Source organism: Eucyclogobius newberryi, unplaced genomic scaffold, assembly GCF_026437365.1.
Source record: "Eucyclogobius newberryi isolate DKJ021-1_F unplaced genomic scaffold, fEucNew1.0.hap1 SCAF_15, whole genome shotgun sequence".
Lineage (NCBI taxonomy): Eukaryota > Metazoa > Chordata > Actinopteri > Gobiiformes > Gobiidae > Eucyclogobius > Eucyclogobius newberryi.
Genome location: NW_027315779.1, coordinates 12,757,319 through 12,776,246, shown reverse-complemented (window position 1 = coordinate 12,776,246; position 18,928 = coordinate 12,757,319). Strand labels below are relative to the sequence as shown.

At 44.2% G+C, this 18,928-nt stretch overlaps 1 protein-coding gene across 5 annotated transcripts in view; it reads left to right on the top strand.

Moving 5' to 3' along the window:
* The window catches only part of fnip1 (folliculin interacting protein 1), a 77,613-nt gene that overhangs the window by 36,805 nt on the left and 21,880 nt on the right, over positions 1 to 18,928 (top strand). For all 5 annotated transcript variants that reach the window (XM_072446061.1, XM_072446057.1, XM_072446059.1 and 2 more), the window contains 3 exons: positions 3,157 to 3,292; positions 3,789 to 3,990; positions 4,973 to 5,058. In XM_072446061.1, the coding sequence (XP_072302162.1) occupies positions 3,157 to 3,292; positions 3,789 to 3,990; positions 4,973 to 5,058 (424 nt within the window). The remainder of the gene's footprint in view (positions 1 to 3,156; positions 3,293 to 3,788; positions 3,991 to 4,972; positions 5,059 to 18,928) is intronic.

Sequence of the window (18,928 nt, the reverse complement as noted above, 5' to 3'; positions counted from 1 at the left end):
AAAAAATTACCCTAAAACCACCAAGACACTTAGAGCTAACTCACTTTGCACCAGTAACTGACAAAACTGTCCATGAGATCATCACCAGTCTGAGTTCATCTACATGCTGCCTTGATGTGTTACCCACCAGATTTCTAAAGTCTGTGCTGAACAGTTTGTTAGCACCATTCACTCACATAGTTAACATGTCGCTTCAATCTGGAACATTCCCAATGTCTTTGAAAACTGCGGTCATAAAGCCTCCTAAAGAAGAGCAGTCTTGATGCCGCAGTACTGAGTCATTACCGGCCCATCTCTAATCTGCCATTTTTGGGCAAAGTCCTTGAAAAGGTTGTTTACCAACAGCTCACAGATTTCCTCTTAATAAACAACTCATTTGATGTTTTTCAGTCAGGTTTTAGACCTCATCACAGCACTGAGACTGCTCTTGTCAAGGTGACAAATGACATCCGCCTGAACACTGACACGGGCAAAGCCTCAGTCTTAATTCTGTTAGATCTGAGTGCTGCTTTTGACACTGTCGATCATGGGATCCTCTTACAGAGACTAGAGGACTGGGTGGGCATCACTGGCACTGCCCTAAACTGGTTAAGGTCCTATCTGGAAGACAGGAAGTACTTTGTTGAAATTGGTAGCTGTGTCTCAGACCACATGACCCTGACCTGTGGAGTGCCCCAAGGGTCAGTCCTGGGTCCCCTTCTGTTCAACCTCTACATGCTGCCGTTAGGTCAGTTGATACGCAGTGAAAATGTGTCCTATCACAATTATGCAGACGACACTCAGATCTATGTTTCACTATCGGCAGGTGACTATGGACCAGTAGATTCACTCTGTCACTGCATCCAACAGATCAGTTTGTGGATGCAAAACAACTTTCTCCAGCTGAACTCAGACAAGACTGAAATAATCGTTTTTGGCCCACAGAAACAAAGAGAAAGTGTTAGCGGTCACCTCCAGAGTCTCGCTCTAAAACCTACAAACCAAATTAGAAATCTGGGGGTAATAATGGACTCAGACTTGAACTTTAATAGCCACGTCAAATCAATAACATCAGCAGCTTTTTACCATCTAAAAAACATTGCCAAAATCAAAAATATAGTGTCAAAACCAGATTTAGAGAGACTTATCCATGCGTTTGTCTCCAGTAGATTAGACTACTGTAACGGCCTGCTCACTGGTCTCTCCAAACGAGTTGTAAAACAGCTGCAGTACATCCAGAACGCTGCTGCTCGGGTCCTGACTAGAACCAGGAAGTATGATCACATTAGTCCTGTTCTCAGGTCTCTGCACTGGCTCCCTGTGGCTCAGAGAATAGACTTTAAAGCAGCTCTGCTTGTGTACAAGTCTCTCCATGGCCTAGCACCAAAGTACATCTTGGATATGTTAGTGCCATATGAACCATCTCGGACTCTGAGGACCTCAGGGACCGGCCTCCTGCGGGTGCCCAGAGTCAGGACAAAACATGTGGAATCTGCGTTTCAGTTTTATGCAGCTAAAATCTGGAACAGTCTTCCTGAAGATGTGAGACAGGCTTCAACTCTGACAATGTTCAAATCTAAGCTAAAAACAGTTTTGTTTAGCTGCGCATATGACTGAAAGGATTTTTTCTTTGCACTCTTCTCTTTTGTTTGTGATTTTATTAGTTTAGAAAATCAGTTGGATTGATAATTTTTAATTTAGTTAATTTTATTGTATTTCTGTTTCTGTAATTTCTTTGTGATTTGAATGCATTTTTCCTGCTGTGAAGCACTTTGAATTGCCTTGTGTATGAAATGTGCTCTACAAATAAACTTGCCTTGCCTTGCCTTGCCTTACATGAGCCAGAACTGTCTTTGTCACATTTGCTCTTTGTATGTGCAGTAGTTTGCCGATCATGTAAACTTCTTTAACTTTAGTTTCATGGGTTTTGTAATGATTATTTTTCTTTTTACATCCGTTTCTGCTCTTTGGTCCATTCCATTGTGTCATCGCCGTGTTTACATCCCGTCTAAAGGTGTGGCTTTGAGCAAAAATATATATTGTATTTCCGGACTATAAGTTGCACCAGCCAAAAAATGCCCAATAGAGAAGAAAAAAACATATATAAGTTGCATTGGAGTATGAAATGGAGTTGCAAGTGTGAAAATAACAAATTGTATCACATATAATTCGCTCCGGAGTATAAGTATATAAGTATAAGTCGCACCCCGGCCAAAACTATGAAAAAAGGTGCGACTTATAGTCCGGAAAATACGGTACATTTAAAGAGGCTAGACATACAGAGAAATGTATTGACTAAAACTTGGGTAAAAAAGTAGTTGTGAGTAGTATTTACTGTACAGTGAACCCTCGTTTATCGCGGGGGTTACGTTCCAAAACGAACCCGCAATAGGCAAAATCCGCGAAGTAGAAACCTTTATTTTTTTACAGTTATTATACAATGAAATACTCCATAAAACATTGAAGCTCACGCGCGGCGCCGCTCTCACCGGTGTGTCCCGCAGCTCACGCGCGCGCTCTCACCGGCCTCGCAAAGTTCAATTTGGCAAGCGGTTTTACGTACGTGTACATATTAATCCATAACGTTATTGACACGCAGGTAGAGAAGACGCGGAGAGACTGTTTAGCCACAATGCATGATGCAAATCCGTGAAGCAGCGAGACCGCGAAAAGTGAACCGCGTTATAGCGAGGGATCACTGTATTTTCTTTTACTACATTTGAAAGTAGGTATCTGTACTTTCTACTCCAAACAGTAAAAAGTACTTTCACTCTGGTTTGAAGTGTTATATTTGAGCACAGTCATGTTCAAGTCGTGGCTTTGAGCAAAAATGTATACATTTAAAGAGTCTAGAAATGCAGTGAGATGTACTGACTGAAAAATCTGGTCTTTTACAGTCTACTTTACTCTTGTATGTGCACTTTTTTTTTTTTTTTTTTTACAAAATTTTGTTCTGCCGATGAGTGAAGGGCTATGATTTGAAGTCTGTATTGCTTTTTGTTCACAGAATTGAGATCGAAAGCCGTTTTTATCTGTTTTCAATAAGACTAAATGAAAGAAAATTGCGATTGATCGACGCGATGTCATGTTTCTGTCTCGTCGCCGCACCCTAAAGGAGACGTTGTTTCTTTGGTGTGTTCAAGATAGTTAAGCGTGTGGGTCTTCTCTGCCCTCCAGCCTCCCTCTCCAGCCTGTGGATCACCCCGTTCCCGTCCCCCAACTCCTCTCTGAATAGCAGCTGTGCGTCCAGTTACCAGCGACGGTGGCTCCGCAGTCAGACCACCAGCCTGGAGAACGGCGTCTTCCCTCGATGGTGAGACTTTGAAGCCACAACGCCGCCGCCACATGGGAAATAACTTGATAGTTAGTTCTGATTTGTGTTGGAAATCTGATAAAAACACTTGGCGACATGTTTCAGTTGGTAACTGGTGTTTTTTTTTAATAGTAACAGTTGAATTTTGAGAACATTTTCTCTATTAGTTTGCCTTTTTTTTTTCATAATTTCCCTTGTTAAAGCCAAAGTAAATAAAACCAGAATCCATTATCCCGCTGCATTTATCCATAAACACAGCATTTCCAGATTATCAATAGCTGCAATCATTTATAACGACGGCAGCAGAAAGAGTTTGCTAGTTTCTGGATTGACTGATCCATTTAGTCAGCTCTTTTATTGATACTTTTCTGGACAGCCATTATAGACAGCCAAAATGACAGCCTTCCACCCAGTTTGACCCGCCTCTTTGCTGTCAAACGCCACAGGGAGTGCATCTGACGCACACGACTTGCACCGTCTGCTCCTTTCTGCTTAGGTCGGTGGAGGAGAGCTTCAACATGTCCGACGACAGCGCCGGCCCAAGTCTCGGCGTGGCGCGGAAGAAGAAAATCGCCATCGGGGTCATCTTCACGCTGTCGCCGGACCCCGAGGAGAACAGCCGCTTTCAGGACTTCTTCTTCTCGCACTTCCCCCTCTTTGAAAGCCACATGAACAAGCTCAAGACCGCCATCGAACAGGTGAACGTCTAAGCTGTACCTATGGTCCTTTGCCACATACGGGCGATAAAGGCCGTTTTTCGATGTCACGCGAATGCAGTCTATTCACTCTGCTGCCAGTAGATGGAGTACCAACACCAATTCTGACGAGGAAACACCTGGCTGATCAAACGTCACATGGTTTTGAATGCAGTTGTATTCTGCAGATCACGTGAAAAATGTATTCCAGGTTGAGCCATCCATTTGCTTTAGTGTTAAGTTATAAATAGCGCTAAGTTATAAATAGTGCCTCGTTATAAATACCGAATTTTCCGAACTATGAGTCGCGCCAAAAAAGGCATAATAGAGAAGAAAAAAGCATATATAAGTCGCACTGAAGTATAAGTTGCATTTTTAGGGGAAATTGATTTGATAAAATCCAAGACCAAGAACAGACATTTAATCTTGAAATGCAGTTTAAAAGCTGAGAGAACATGGTGAACAGGTGTTAATATGCTAACGTAACACCTTCAGCTACATGACGCACAGACAACACACTGTGGAAAGTGTCCGGTATGTTAACGTAACATATTAACAGTTATTCAGATAATTATAGCATAAAGAACATGCTAACAAGTTTACCAAAGCATCAGTATTACTCAAATCACCAAATCCATCATGTGAAATGCGGTTGCCAGTGTGAAAATAACAAACAAAATTATATAATAAGTCCCTCCAGGAGTATAAGTTAAGTTATGAATCAGACGTAGCTCTGACCTGCACGTGCTTTGGGGTTAGCCTGACCCATCTGTGCTCGAGATTATCAGTGCGATTGTTGACAAGGCGCTTCAGTCCTGGAACCTTGTAAATTGTATGAGCGTTTTCTTTTTTTTTATGCCCAACAGCAAACCACAGATGTTTTATCAATTTAAAATGCCCATATACACTTTACATTGGAGTGATTGCGTTTCCCTGTAAATATGCCGTGCACGTGTGTCTGAAAGTGTCCTATGTGTCTGCGAAGGCCATGAAGATGAGCAGGAGGTCGGCGGACGCCTCTCAGCGCGCTCAGGCCTACAGCCGCATGGTGGAGGGACTCAACGAGTTCAGGTATGTCACGACCACACCCGGTTCAGACCATCACTCATGATTCAGATGTGCGTTTATGGGTCACCGAGCGGGTCACAGTCTAGTCTGGTTTCCTCTCTTGTCTCTTCTTGTTCGAACGCCACAGCCCTGAAGTTCATCTTAAATAGACAAAAGTTGATATTTAGGCCCGAGCCCCAGCAGGGCGGAGGGCCTATTGCTCCCGCCTTCGGCAGCGTTGCAACTGTCTGACCAAACATGCGGGCGCAGCCCGCATGTTTGGTACCCCGTCGCCCCTGGCAAGTACAGTGAACTAGCCCATGCCGAAGGCATGGATCATGCATACTTACTCCTGCTATGACAGAAATAGTCAACAATTAGTGAATGGGCGTAGCCCATTCACTAATTGTGTGTTGACAACAGCAGCGCGAAGCGCTGCATTCCTCCAAAAACCCTCCTGGCATCGTCCCGTACGCGAGAATCTATGCCGCAGGCATGGGCCATGCTTGTATCTGCTCAAATCAATGGAAGTCTATGGGGAGTGGGCGGGGCATCCCGACGGAATAGGAAGTGATGAGCGCGTAAGCGCTCGTAAAGATGATTCCACCCCATGGCGGCATCGGGAAGGCTTAGAGCTTTCAAACGATGTATAATTAGGCCCGAGCGCCACAAGCTGGCGAGAGGCCTATTAATCTCGCAAGGCCGTGCAAAGCACGGCTGCGAAAGTGCGCACATAGTGCGCACGAAATCGAGCGCAAAGCGCTCGCCCACTTCCAAACACTCACTAACGCACTCCTTCACTCATGCACGCCCCGTGCATACTAATTAGTAGTAGGAAAATGGAACATTACCGTTGTAAACAGGCGAAGCCCGTGCAAAAGTGCGCACTAAACGAGCACTTTACATTCGCGGTCGTCATCCCCATATAAAGCACTCATTTGCGCTAAGTAGCTCGCGAATACGTTCCCCATCTCTTGCATGTTCCGTGCATACAAGCATGTAATGCAAAAATTCAACATTATAACTGTATAGAGGGCCAAAAACACAAAGTGGGCGGAGCCCACTCAAAATTAACGAAAGTACCCTTCAGTGACCAGGGACCCACACCATGAGGTAGGAAAGCGCGAGCGCTTTCCGAAAATGTATAGTTTATGATATTTGGAAAATGGGAAACATTGTTTTCGCATCGGAATATTATTCTTTCTTTCTTTCTTTCTTCTCGGGACCAACCCCCCTATTTTTCACCCAGTGAACATTGACGAAAAGTCACAAAAATTTGCACACCTCTAAAAATCGTGCCTCTCTACATTCTGGCTATTTCCCTTTTCTAAAATAAAAAAAATTGGCGCGTCAGCGCCCCCAAATGTACCAAAAATGCATTGAGAGATGGGAAATGACCCAAAAAAAATCTGATCGTAGAATCATGAAATTTGGCGCAGAGGTAGATGGTGACAAGAGAAGTAAAAAATATTACTACGGCAACGCCGTCCGCCCAACCAAATGTCGGCCATATTGCTTCAAAAATGGCTAAACATGACTTCGGAGTTTTTCCAAACGTCGTACTTTTACGAACTCCTCCCAGGGCGTTGGCCCTAAAAAGCTGAAATTTGGTGAAAATGCTACTGAGGAGTGGGACATCAAAAGTTATCCAAATTACATTGATACCTGTCACGGTCTCTGTGCGGCGAAGCCGCAAACTGTAGCAAGAATTTCAGAAATCTCCCAAATTTAACATTTCTGCAGTTTGCGCAGATAAAGTCCGAATTGCGTCAAATTAGAATCAGTTGTTAAACTCTTTGCCCTAAACCTACTTGAAGTGAAATAAATTAATTTGGAGCCACAGCGCCCCCTACAGATTTTATATGGAGGTTAAATATTTAGTTTTGCGAAATTATATGAAATTTGACACACAACTCAATTTTGGCATCCCCATCAAAAAAGTAAATGAGACCCATGTCATAATTGTTATGGCTTTGCCGTAACGATGACCGAAACCTTCCATGTTATTCCAATGGGGAAATCGCCAGAACATGTTTACACTTTAGACTTTCACAAACTCCTCCCAGGGCGTCAGCCCTATTAACCTGAAATTTGGTGAGACTCATCTTCAGGGGTGGACCATCAAAAGTTATCCACATTTTTATTCAAAGAGTCACGGTGTCTGTGCGGCAAAGCCGCACATTTTGCCAAGAATTCAAAATAAAATTGCTTTTTGATGGTAAAACAAAGGGGAGAAGATGTGACAGCGTCACAGATTCAGCAGTAGGCGTAATAAAAGGACAATTGGGGCGCGGCAATGATCGGCGAGGGCCGATCATTGCCGCTTGCGGCTATATTTAGGCCCGAGCCCCAGCAGGGCGGAGGGCCTATTGCTCCCGCAACGCTGCCGAAGGCAGCGTTGCAACTGTTCGACCAAACATGCGGGCGCAGCCCGCATGTTTGGTACCCCGTCGCCCCTGGCAAGTACAGTGAACTAGCCCATGCCGAAGGCATGGATCATGCATACTTACTCCTGCTATGACAGAAATAGTCAACAACAATTAGTGAATGGGCTACGCCCATTCACTAATTGTTGACAACAGCAGCGCGAAGCGCTGCATTTCTCCAAAAACCCTCCTGGCATCGTCCCGTACGCGAGAATCCATGCCGCAGGCATGGGCCATGCTTGTATCTGCTCAAATCAATGGAAGTCTATGGGGAGTGGGCGGGGCATCCCGACGGAATAGGGAGTGACGAGCGCGTAAGCGCTCGTAATGATGATTCTACCCCATGGCGGCATGGGGAAGGCTTAGAGCTTTCAAACGATGTATAATTTGTTGTTATAGTGGAAACGACTATATTGTTTTTGCTAAAAATATTATTATTTTTAGGCCCGAGCCCCAGCAGGGGGAGGGCCTATTGCTCCCGCAACGCTGCCGAAGGCAGCGTTGCAACTGTCTGACCAAACATGCGGGCGCAGCCCGCATGTTTGGTACCCCGTCGCCCCTGGCAAGTACAGTGAACTAGCCCATGCCGAAGGCATGGATCATGCATACTTACTCCTGCTATGACAGAAATAGTCAACAATTAGTGAATGGGCGTAGCCCATTCACTAATTGTTGACAACAGCAGCGCGAAGCGCTGCATTCCTCCAAAAACCCTCCTGGCATCGTCCCGTATGCGAGAATCCATGCCGCAGGCATGGGCCATGCTTGTATCTGCTCAAATCAATGGAAGTCTATGGGGAGTGGGCGGGGCATCCCGACGGAATAGGGAGTGACGAGCGCGTAAGCGCTCGTAATGATAATTCCACCCCATGGCGGCATCGGGAAGGCTTAGAGCTTTCAAACGATGTATCATTTGTTGTTATAGTAAAAACGGCTATATTGTTTTTGCTAAAAATATTATTATTATTATTTTTCTTGTTCTTCTTCAGCGCTTTGATCTCTAATTTGACCCCCTGAACATGCTCAAAAACTCACCAAACTTTGCCCAAAATTCAGAATCGGCGAAAAATTTTGTTTTTTCTGGGCCATTTTTTTTTTCGTCAAAAAATGGCGCGACAGCGCCACCGACAAAAGTCAAAATACATTGCGCCTATGGGAGACGCCCCGAGGTCAACTTTGTCGTAAAGCTACGAAATTCGGGACACGCATTCCTCTCGTGAGGACAAAAAAAAAAAATCATTGTGACCACGCCCCCAGACTTACCCTATGGCCGCCATCTTCCTTTGAAAATGAAAACACGCTGTGTTAGCCATTTTGTTCACGTCAAACTTTGACGAACTCCTCCTAGGGCGTTTTGCCCACCAACTTCAAAATCGGCGTACGTCCTCTGGACAAGTGGGGCATCTAAAGTTATCCAATTTTTGGAGATACCTTTTACGGTCTGTGTGCGGCGCAGCCGCAAAGTTGGACAACTTATTTTGGAATATTGCAGGTCTAAAAATTGCTCCCATTTGATCAAAACCAGTCCGATTATGACCAAATTTGAATCAGTTGTTCAACTTTCTAGTTTGGACCAGTTTATGATGACAAAATTTAAATGGGCGCGATAGCGCCCCCTACAGAGTGACCTTTAAATTAACATTGAAGGTCAAAAATTAGTTTTACCAAAATGTTCTAAACTTTACCCAAAATTCTATTTTGGCGTCCCGATCAAAAAAACCAATCAGACAAATGCCTTATTTTTTACGGCGTAGTCGTAGCGATGACATAAACTTCCCATGTTATCCCTATGGGAATACCGCTAAATCTCTCGAATATCAACATTTTTCTGTTTCACACTTTAACGAACTCCTCCTAGTGCGTTTTGCCCACCAACCTCAAAATCGGTGTACGTCTTCTAGACAAGTGGGGCATCTAAAGTTATCCAAATTTTAAGGATAGCTTTTACGGTCTCTGTGCGACGGAGCCGCAAACGTTTCCCAGAATTCTGACTATTTGGCCTTCAGAGTGGCCTATAAGCAATAGAGTTTTTCCAAATGACATGATATTTTGAACAAAATTCTAATTTGCCATCCTGATCATGAAAGTATGAGAGCCAAAGTCATATTTTGTACGGCGTAACCGTAGCGATGACAGAAACATCCCATGTTATCCTTATGGGAAAATCGTAGAATCGCTCAAATCACCACATTTTTACGCTTCACACTTTAACGAACTCCTCCTAGGGCGATTGTCCGATCAAGTTCATATTTGGAGAATATCATCTACACAAGCGGGGCATCAAAACGTATCCATATTTTGATTCTAAGTGCTACGGTCTCTGTGTGGCGGACCCGCAAATATATGTCAGAAATGGGAAAACAGCGAAATCTCTAAAATGACCACATTTTTACGCTTCACACTTTAACAAACTCCTCCCAGGGCGATTGCCCGATCAAGCTCATATTTGGGGAAAATCATCTACACAAACGGGGCATCAAAAGTTATCCATATTTTGATTTTAAGTGGTACGGTCTCTGTGCCGTGGAGCTGCAAATATACTGTCACAAATGGGAAAAACGCCAAATCCTTGAAATGTTCACATTTATGCTTCACACTTTAATGAACTCCTCTGTGGGCAATAGCTCGATCAAGCTCATATTTGGGAAAAATAATCTACACAAGCGGAGCATCAAAAGTTATCCATATTTTTATTCCAAGTGTCACGGTCTCTGTGCGCTGGAGCTGCACATTTGACCGACATTTGTGTTAATTTGCACTGGTTAAGCACAGCATTGTACATGTCCAATGTGTCGCTGTCTTAGTTCTTAGACAATTGCGTTAGCGCCATCTCTGTAAAATGCAGAGAGCAGAGTCGGAAGGCCGGCGGCCCGCGAGGGCCGTTGGATGCCGCTTGCGGCTTTAATTTTTCTTGTTCTTCTTCAGCGCTTTGAGCTCTAATTTGACCCCCTGAACATGCTCAAAAACTCACCAAACTTTGCCCAAAATTCAGAATCGGCGAAAAATTTTATTTTTTCTGGGCCATTTTTTTTTTCGTTAAAAAATGGCGCGACAGCGCCACCAACAAAAGTCAAAATACATTGCGCCTATGGGAGACGCCCCGAGGTCAACTTTGGCGTAAAGCTACGAAATTCGGGACACGCATTCCTCTCGTGAGGACAAACAAAAAAAATCATTGTGGCCACGCCCCCAGACTTACCCTATTGCCACCATCTTCCTTTGAAAATGAAAACACGCTGTGTTAGCCATTTTGTTCACGTCAAACTTTGACGAACTCCTCCTAGGGCGTTTTGCCCACCGACTTCAAAATCGGCGTACGTCCTCTGGACAAGTGGGGCATCTAAAGTTATCCAATTTTTTGAGATACCTTTTACGGTCTGTGTGCGGCGCAGCCGCAAAGTTGGACAACTTATTTTGGAATATTGCAGATCTAAAAATTGCTCCCATTTGATCAAAACCAGTCCGATTATGACCAAATTTGAATCAGTTGTTAAACTTTCTAGTTTGGACCAGTTTAGGCTGACAAAATTGAAATGGCCGCGATAGCGCCCCCTACAGAGTGACCTTTAGATTAACATTGAAGGTCAAAAATTAGTTTTACCAAAATTGTCTTAACTTTACCCAAAATTCGATTTTGCCGTCCCGATCACAAAAGCCAATCACAAAAATGCCTAAATTTTTACGGCGTAGTCGTAGCGATGACAGAAACCTCCCATGTTATCCTTATGGGAAAATCGCAAAATCGCTCAAATCACCACATTTTTACGCTTCACACTTTAACAAACTCCTCCTAGGGCGATTGTCCGATCAAACTCATATTTGGGGACAATCATCTACACAAACGGGGCATCAAAAGTTATCCATATTTTGATTTTAAGTGCTACGGTCTCTGTGCCGTGGAGCTGCAAATATACTGTCACAAAAACGCCAAATCTTTGAAATGTTCATATTTGTGACTGACCGTGGCTAAACCAGTTACATGTCTACCCGGAGACATTTTGAGTTATTCTGAAAGTGTGAATTCAAAGCTTTCCAATGATGTCTCACTCATGTAGATCTGATAATATTTGAGTAAGTTGTGGTCATTTGAATGTATACAACTCTCAAACCCATTCACTGAGAAAACGGCTTCCAAAGTTTCTCACCGGAGTGAGCCCAGAGTCACAGGGGGGCTCATTTGCATCTCATTGAGATAAGCCCTCCCCCCTGTCACACTGACACCACCTTCCCCCTACAGCTGTCACTGAAGACTCAAGAGGAGTGTTGTTATTGATGGTAACTGGACTTGAATCAGAATTAGAAGTTACTATATTAAAATGGAAATACTTGGATTACAAAAGGCCCTGAATAGAATCAAAGAATCAGAATCAGAATAGGGTTCATTGCATTTGTCGATAAACATAATTCACAGGTGATTCAGTGCCAACAATGGTGCACTGAATGATTCAACACAAACAACAAAAGATAAGATAAGATAGCCTTTAATGTTACAACGCAAGGACTGTCCGGGAAAGGACAGTAACTTATAGGAAGTTTAAAAAACACTCTTAATAGAAGAACTCTTATAAACAGATGCCAGGGCCAGGTATACGAACTGCAACGGGTCCATGGCTTTGAATATATGAAATATGAGATATGAGATAATAGATATCATATGTACACCACCAGAGTCCAATTACATCAGAGATCACATCCTCATCCTCTTCTTCGTCTGTGCACTCTTCTGTGCTGTGACTCTCGGCTCTTGGCATCAAAGCTGTAAACAAATAACAGGACATTTAAGAAATGGCTAACTATTTCACATAAAACACTCATTAACTATTTATTTTTTTTAACACAATGTGAGAGTTTCAATATAAATACCTGAGGTGCTAATCTTGATCTTTGGAAGCCGTCTGAAGAAGGGACACAGATGCTTCTGCCAGTCCAAGTTCTAGACAAACACTTTGCCATCCGCCGTTCCAACAAGCTGTGGGATATTGAAGTGAGACGTTGGCGGTGAGGGTTTGAAAGACAGCACATTAGATTCTGTTGTAGAGATCTGTGCGTGGCCTGCAGCTTCTGATGTGTGGGAGAAGCTGTTTCCACAGTGATCTGAAGCTTGATGTACAAACTGCAGGCTCACCTGAAAAACAGATGTTACTTATGGTTAATTATACTCTAATCATTAAAACATGAAAATCACCAAAATAATGTTTTACACTTACCACGCTCCTTAGCAGACTTCACGTAGAGACAGGTCATGTCAGTCAGGGTGTCTTTGCCAATTCTGAAAAGGGGGATAAAAGGATTAGGGTTAACAGTAATATGGGAATAACACGCTTCACAGATAACAGTTCACATTGTGACGTTAACGGTGTATTTAAGATGCAAAACGCGGAGATATTGGGACATCTGCCCTCGGCTAGCGGGGCTAGCTAGCTCACTTGAGATAACACTGCTCGTAAAAGCAAAACACTTGCAGAACAGCACACCAAAACATAAACATACACTCGAGTTTAAAACCGGCGCACATTAAAGTGATTAAAAGCGGGTGTTTTAGTCGCAAAGCTTACCTGGTTCAGCCGTCCTGTTGTCTGTCCCAACACCGTGCACAGAGAGACACACAGGAAGCTGATAATGGCCAGGCAAGCGCGTGATTGGTTCGAGTGACGCAGTGCGTGCGTGACGTGCAACATAAGTAAGCCACGTGACCAGAAGTGGTATCTGGAGTTGTAGTTTTTTTCTCTTCCCTCACCGAAAAATAACCCGATAACATAGCAAAGTTTAGCTTACAACTTAGCTCCGAATAGCTGCGTTTAGCTCCAGGCTGTGGCGCTAACAACCGGTTTAGCACCATAAAATACACACAAAGCACGACCCACACAACCCACGGGCCAACCCACGCCGAAAAATAACCCGATAACATGGCAAAGTTTAGCTTACAACTTAGCTCCGAATAGCTGCGTTTAGCTCCGGGCCTAACAGCCGGTTTAGCACGATAAAACACACACAAAGCACGACCCACACAACCCACGGGCCAACCCACGCCGAAAAATAACCCGATAACATGGTGATAACGGCAAGTAATCACATTAAGCCCGTATTGCAGAGTGCACTGAAGCAACATGTTAGCTTAGCATTAGCTCCACCGGAGCAGACAAGTAAGATTCTAAAGTGATCACAAGACTGCCTTAAAACACAGCGTTAAAGCAATAATTTAGTAGTAAAGTAAAAGTGTACCTGAGTAAACAGTTCCGTTGCAATGTAGTCCAGGAAATGTAAGCTCTGAAGACTGTGCTCTGCAGACGGTCTGGAGTAATGAGAGGAAAACACGGAGCACGCAGCTGCCATGCGGATCACAGCTGATTGGTGGAAAATGTAAACAATACGTTGGCTAGAAAAAGGTGACGCCCCCCAGGAGAGCAGGAAAAAGACCCGAAAACTCCACATTTTTAACAGCTTAATGTATACGTTTAAGACAACCAATAGTGTTATCTGAAGCACACAGGGGCTTATTCATAACTTTAACTAGCACATTCTGCAAAAAAATGAAAATCACAAATTTGGGGAAAAAAGTAAAATGCTGTTTTTCTCAGTTTCACCGAGGCCGACATGGTCCGACAATTGCGGCGGCGGGGCACATTTACGCTTCACACTTTAACAAACTCCTCCTAGTGCGTTTGGCCCACCGATCTCAAAATCGGTGTACCTCCTCTAGACAAGTGGGGCATCTAAAGTTATTCAAATTTTATGGATAACATTTATGGTCTCTGTGCAGCTGAGCCGCAAACTTTTCGCAGAATTTGGACTATTTGGCCTTCAGAGTGGCCTATAAACAAGAGTTTTTCCAAATGACATGACATTTTGCACACAATTCTCATTTGCCATCCCCAAATTAAAAGCATGGGAGCCAAAGTCATATTTGGTAAAGCGTAGCCGTAGCGATGACGGAAACATCCCATGTTATCCCAATGGGGAAACCGCAAAATCTCTAAAATGACCAAATTTTTACGCTTCACACTTTAACAAACTCCTCCTAGGGCGATTACCCGATCAAGTTCATATTTGGGGAGAATCATCTACACAAGGGGGGCATCAAAAGTTATCCATATTTTGATTTTAAGTACTAGGGTCTCTGTGCGGTAGAGCCGCAAATATATGTCACAAATGGGAAAAACGCCAAATCCTTGAAATGTTCACATTTATGCTTCACACTTTAATGAACTCCTCTGTGGGCAATTGCTCGATCAAGCTCATATTTGGGGAAAATCATCTACACAAGCGGAGCATCAAAAGTTATCCATATTTTTATTCCAAGTGTCACGGTCTCTGTGCGCTGGAGCTTTGTGTTCATTTGCACTGGTTAAGCACAGCATTGTACATGTCCAATGTGTCACTGTCTTAGTTCTTAGACAATTGCGTTAGCGCCATCTCTGTAAAATGCAGAGAGCAGAGTCGGAAGGCCGGCGGCCCGCGAGGGCCGTTGGATGCCGCTTGCGGCTTTAATTAGGCCCGAGCCCCAGCAGGGCGGAGGGCCTATTGCTCCCGCAACGCTGCCGAAGGCAGCGTTGCAACTGTCTGACCAAACATGCGGGCGCAGCCCGCATTTTTGGTACCCCGTCGCCCCTGGCAAGTACAGTGAACTAGCCCATGCCGAAGGCATGGATCATGCATACTTACTCCTGCTATGACAGAAATAGTCAACAATTAGTGAATGGGCGTAGCCCATTCACTAATTGTTGACAACAGCAGCGCGAAGCGCTGCATTCCTCCAAAAACCCTCCTGGCATCGTCCCGTACGCGAGAATCCATGCCGCAGGCATGGGCCATGCTTGTATCTGCTCAAATTAATGGAAGTCTATGGGGAGTGGGCGGGGCATCCTGACGGAATAGGGAGTGACAAGCGCGTAAGCGCTCGTAATGATGATTCCACCCCATGGCGGCATCGGGAAGGCTTAGAGCTTTCAAACGATGTATAATTTGTTGTTATAGTGGAAACGGCTATATTGTTTTTGCTAAAAATATTATTAGGCCCGAGCCCCAGCAGGGGGAGGGCCTATTGCTCCCGCAACGCTGCCGAAGGCAGCGTTGCAACTGTCTGACCAAACATGCGGGCGCAGCCCGCATGTTTGGTACCCCGTCGCCCCTGGCAAGTACAGTGAACTAGCCCATGCCGAAGGCATGGATCATGCATACTTACTCCTGCTATGACAGAAATAGTCAACAATTAGTGAATGGGCGTAGCCCATTCACTAATTGTTGACAACAGCAGCGCGAAGCGCTGCATTCCTCCAAAAACCCTCCTGGCATCGTCCCGTATGCGAGAATCCATGCCGCAGGCATGGGCCATGCTTGTATCTGCTCAAATCAATGGAAGTCTATGGGGAGTGGGCGGGGCATCCCGACGGAATAGGGAGTGACGAGCGCGTAAGCGCTCGTAATGATGATTCCACCCCATGGCGGCATCGGGAAGGCTTAGAGCTTTCAAACGATGTATCATTTGTTGTTATAGTAAAAACGGCTATATTGTTTTTGCTAAAAATATTATTATTATTATTATTATTATTAGGCCCGAGCCCCAGCAGGGCGGAGGGCCTATTGCTCCCGCAACGCTGCCGAAGGCAGCGTTGCAACTGTCTGACCAAACATGCGGGCGCAGCCCGCATGTTTGGTGCCCCGTCGCCCCTGGCAAGTACAGTGAACTAGCCCATGCCGAAGGCATGGATCATGCATACTTACTCCTGCTATGACAGAAATAGTCAACAATTTGTGAATGGGCGTAGCCCATTCACAAATTGTTGACAACAGCAGCGCGAAGCGCTGCATTCCTCCAAAAACCCTCCTGGCATCGTCCCGTACGCGAGAATCCATGCCGCAGGCATGGGCCATGCTTGTTTCTGCTCAAATCAATGGAAGTCTATGGGGAGTGGGCGGGGCATCCCGTCGAAATAGGGAGTGACGAGCGCGTAAGCGCTCGTAATGATGATTCCACCCCATGGCGGCATGGGGAAGGCTTAGAGCTTTCAAACGATGTATAATTTGTTGTTATAGAAAAAACGGCTATATTGTTTTTGCTAAAAATATTATTATTATTATTATTATTATTATTTTTCTTGTTCTTCTTCAGCGCTTTGATCTCTAATTTGACCCCCTGAACATGCTCAAAAACTCACCAAACTTTGCCCAAAATTCAGAATCGGCGAAAAATTTTATTTTTTCTGGGCCATTTTTTTTTTCGTTAAAAAATGGCGCGACAGCGCCACCGACAAAAGTCAAAATACATTGCGCCTATGGGAGACGCCCCGAGGTCAACTTTGGCGTAAAGCTACGAAATTCGGGACACGCATTCCTCTCGTGAGGATAAACAAAAAAAATCATTGTGGCCACGCCCCCAAACTTACCCTATGGCCGCCATCTTCCTTTGAAAATGAAAACAAGCTGAGTTAGCCATTTTGTTTACGTCAAACTTTGACGAACTCCTCCTAGGGCGTTTTGCCCACCGACTTCAAAATCGGCGTACGTCCTCTGGACAAGTGGGGCATCTAAAGTTATTCAATTTTTTGAGATACCTTTTACGGTCTGTGTGCGGCGCAGCCGCAAAGTTGGACAACTTATTTTGGAATATTGCAGGTCTAAAAATTGCTCCCATTTGATCAAAACCAGTCCGATTAGGACCAAATTTGAATCAGTTGTTAAACTTTCTAGTTTGGACCAGTTTAGGCTGACAAAATTGAAATGGCAGTGATAGCGCCCCCTACAGAGTGACCTTTAAATTAACATTGAAGGTCAAAAATTAGTTTTACCAAAATTGTCTAAACTTTACCCAAAATTCTATTTTGCCGTCCCGATCACAAAAGCCAATCACAAAAATGCCTAAATTTTTACGCCGTAGTCGTAGCGATGACAGAAACCTCCCATGTTATCCCTATGGGAAAACCACAAAATCTCTCAAATTACCACATTTTTATGTTTTACACTTTAACGAAGTCCTCCTAGTGCGTTTTGCCCACCAACCTCAAAATCGGTGTACGTCCTCTAGACAAGTGGTGTATCTAAAGTTATCCAAATTTTAAGGATAACTTTTACGGTCTTTGTGCGACGGAGCCGCAAACGTTTCCCAGAATTCTGACTATTTGGCCTTCAGAGTGGCCTATAAACAATAGAGTTTTTCCAAATGACATGATATTTTGAACGAAATTCTAATTTGCCATCCTGATCATACAAGTATGAGAGCCAAAGTCATATTTTGTACGGCGTAACCGTAGCGTTGACAGAAACATCCCATGTTATCCTTATGGGAAAATCGTAGAATCGCTCAAATCACCACATTTTTACGCTTCACACTTTAACAAACTCCTCCTAGGGCGATTGTCCGATCAAGTTCATATTTGGAGAATATCATCTACACAAGCGGGGCATCAAAACTTACCCATATTTTGATTCTAAGTGCTACGGTCTCTGTGTGGCGGACCCGCAAATATATGTCAGAAATGGGAAAACAGCGAAATCTCTAAAATCACCACATTTTTACGCTTCACACTTTAACGAACTCCTCCTAGGCCGATTGCCCGATCAAGCTCATATTTGGGGAAAATCATCTACACAAACGGGGCATCAAAAGTTATCCATATTTTGATTTTAAGTGCTACGGTCTCTGTGCCGTGGAGCTGCAAATATACTGTCACAAATGGGAAAAACGCCAAATCCTTGAAATGTTCACATTTATGCTTCACACTTTAATGAACTCCTCTGTGGGCAATAGCTCGATCAAGCTCATATTTGGGAAAAATAATCTACACAAGCGGAGCATCAAAAGTTATCCATATTTTTATTCCAAGTGTCACGGTCTCTGTGCGCTGGAGCTGCACATTTGACCGACATTTGTGTTAATTTGCACTGGTTAAGCACAGCATTGTACATGTCCAATGTGTCGCTGTCTTAGTTCTTAGACAATTGCGTTAGCGCCATCTCTGTAAAATGCAGAGAGCAGAGTCGGAAGGCCGGCGGCCCGCGAGGGCCGTTGGATGCCGCTTGCGGCTTTAATTATTATTATTTTTCTTGTTCTTCTGCTTTTTGAGCTCTAATTTGACCCCCTGAACATGCTCAAAAACTCACCAAACTTTGCCCAAAATTCAGAATTGGCGAAAAATTTTATTTTTTTCTGGGCCATTTTTTTTTTTCGTTCAAAAATGGCGCGGCAGCGCCACCGACAAAAGTCAAAATACATTGCGCCTATGGTAGACGCCCCGAGGTCAACTTTGGCGTAAAGCTACGAAATTCGGGACACGCATTCCTCTCGTGAGGACAAAAAAAAAATATTATTGTGGCCACGCCCCCAGACTTACCCTATGGCCGCCATCTTCCTTTGAAAATGAAAACACGCTGTGTTGGCCATTTTGTTCACGTCAAACTTTGACGAAATCCTCCTAGGGCGTTTTGCCCACCGACTTCAAAATCGGCGTACGTCCTCTGGACAAGTGGGGCAT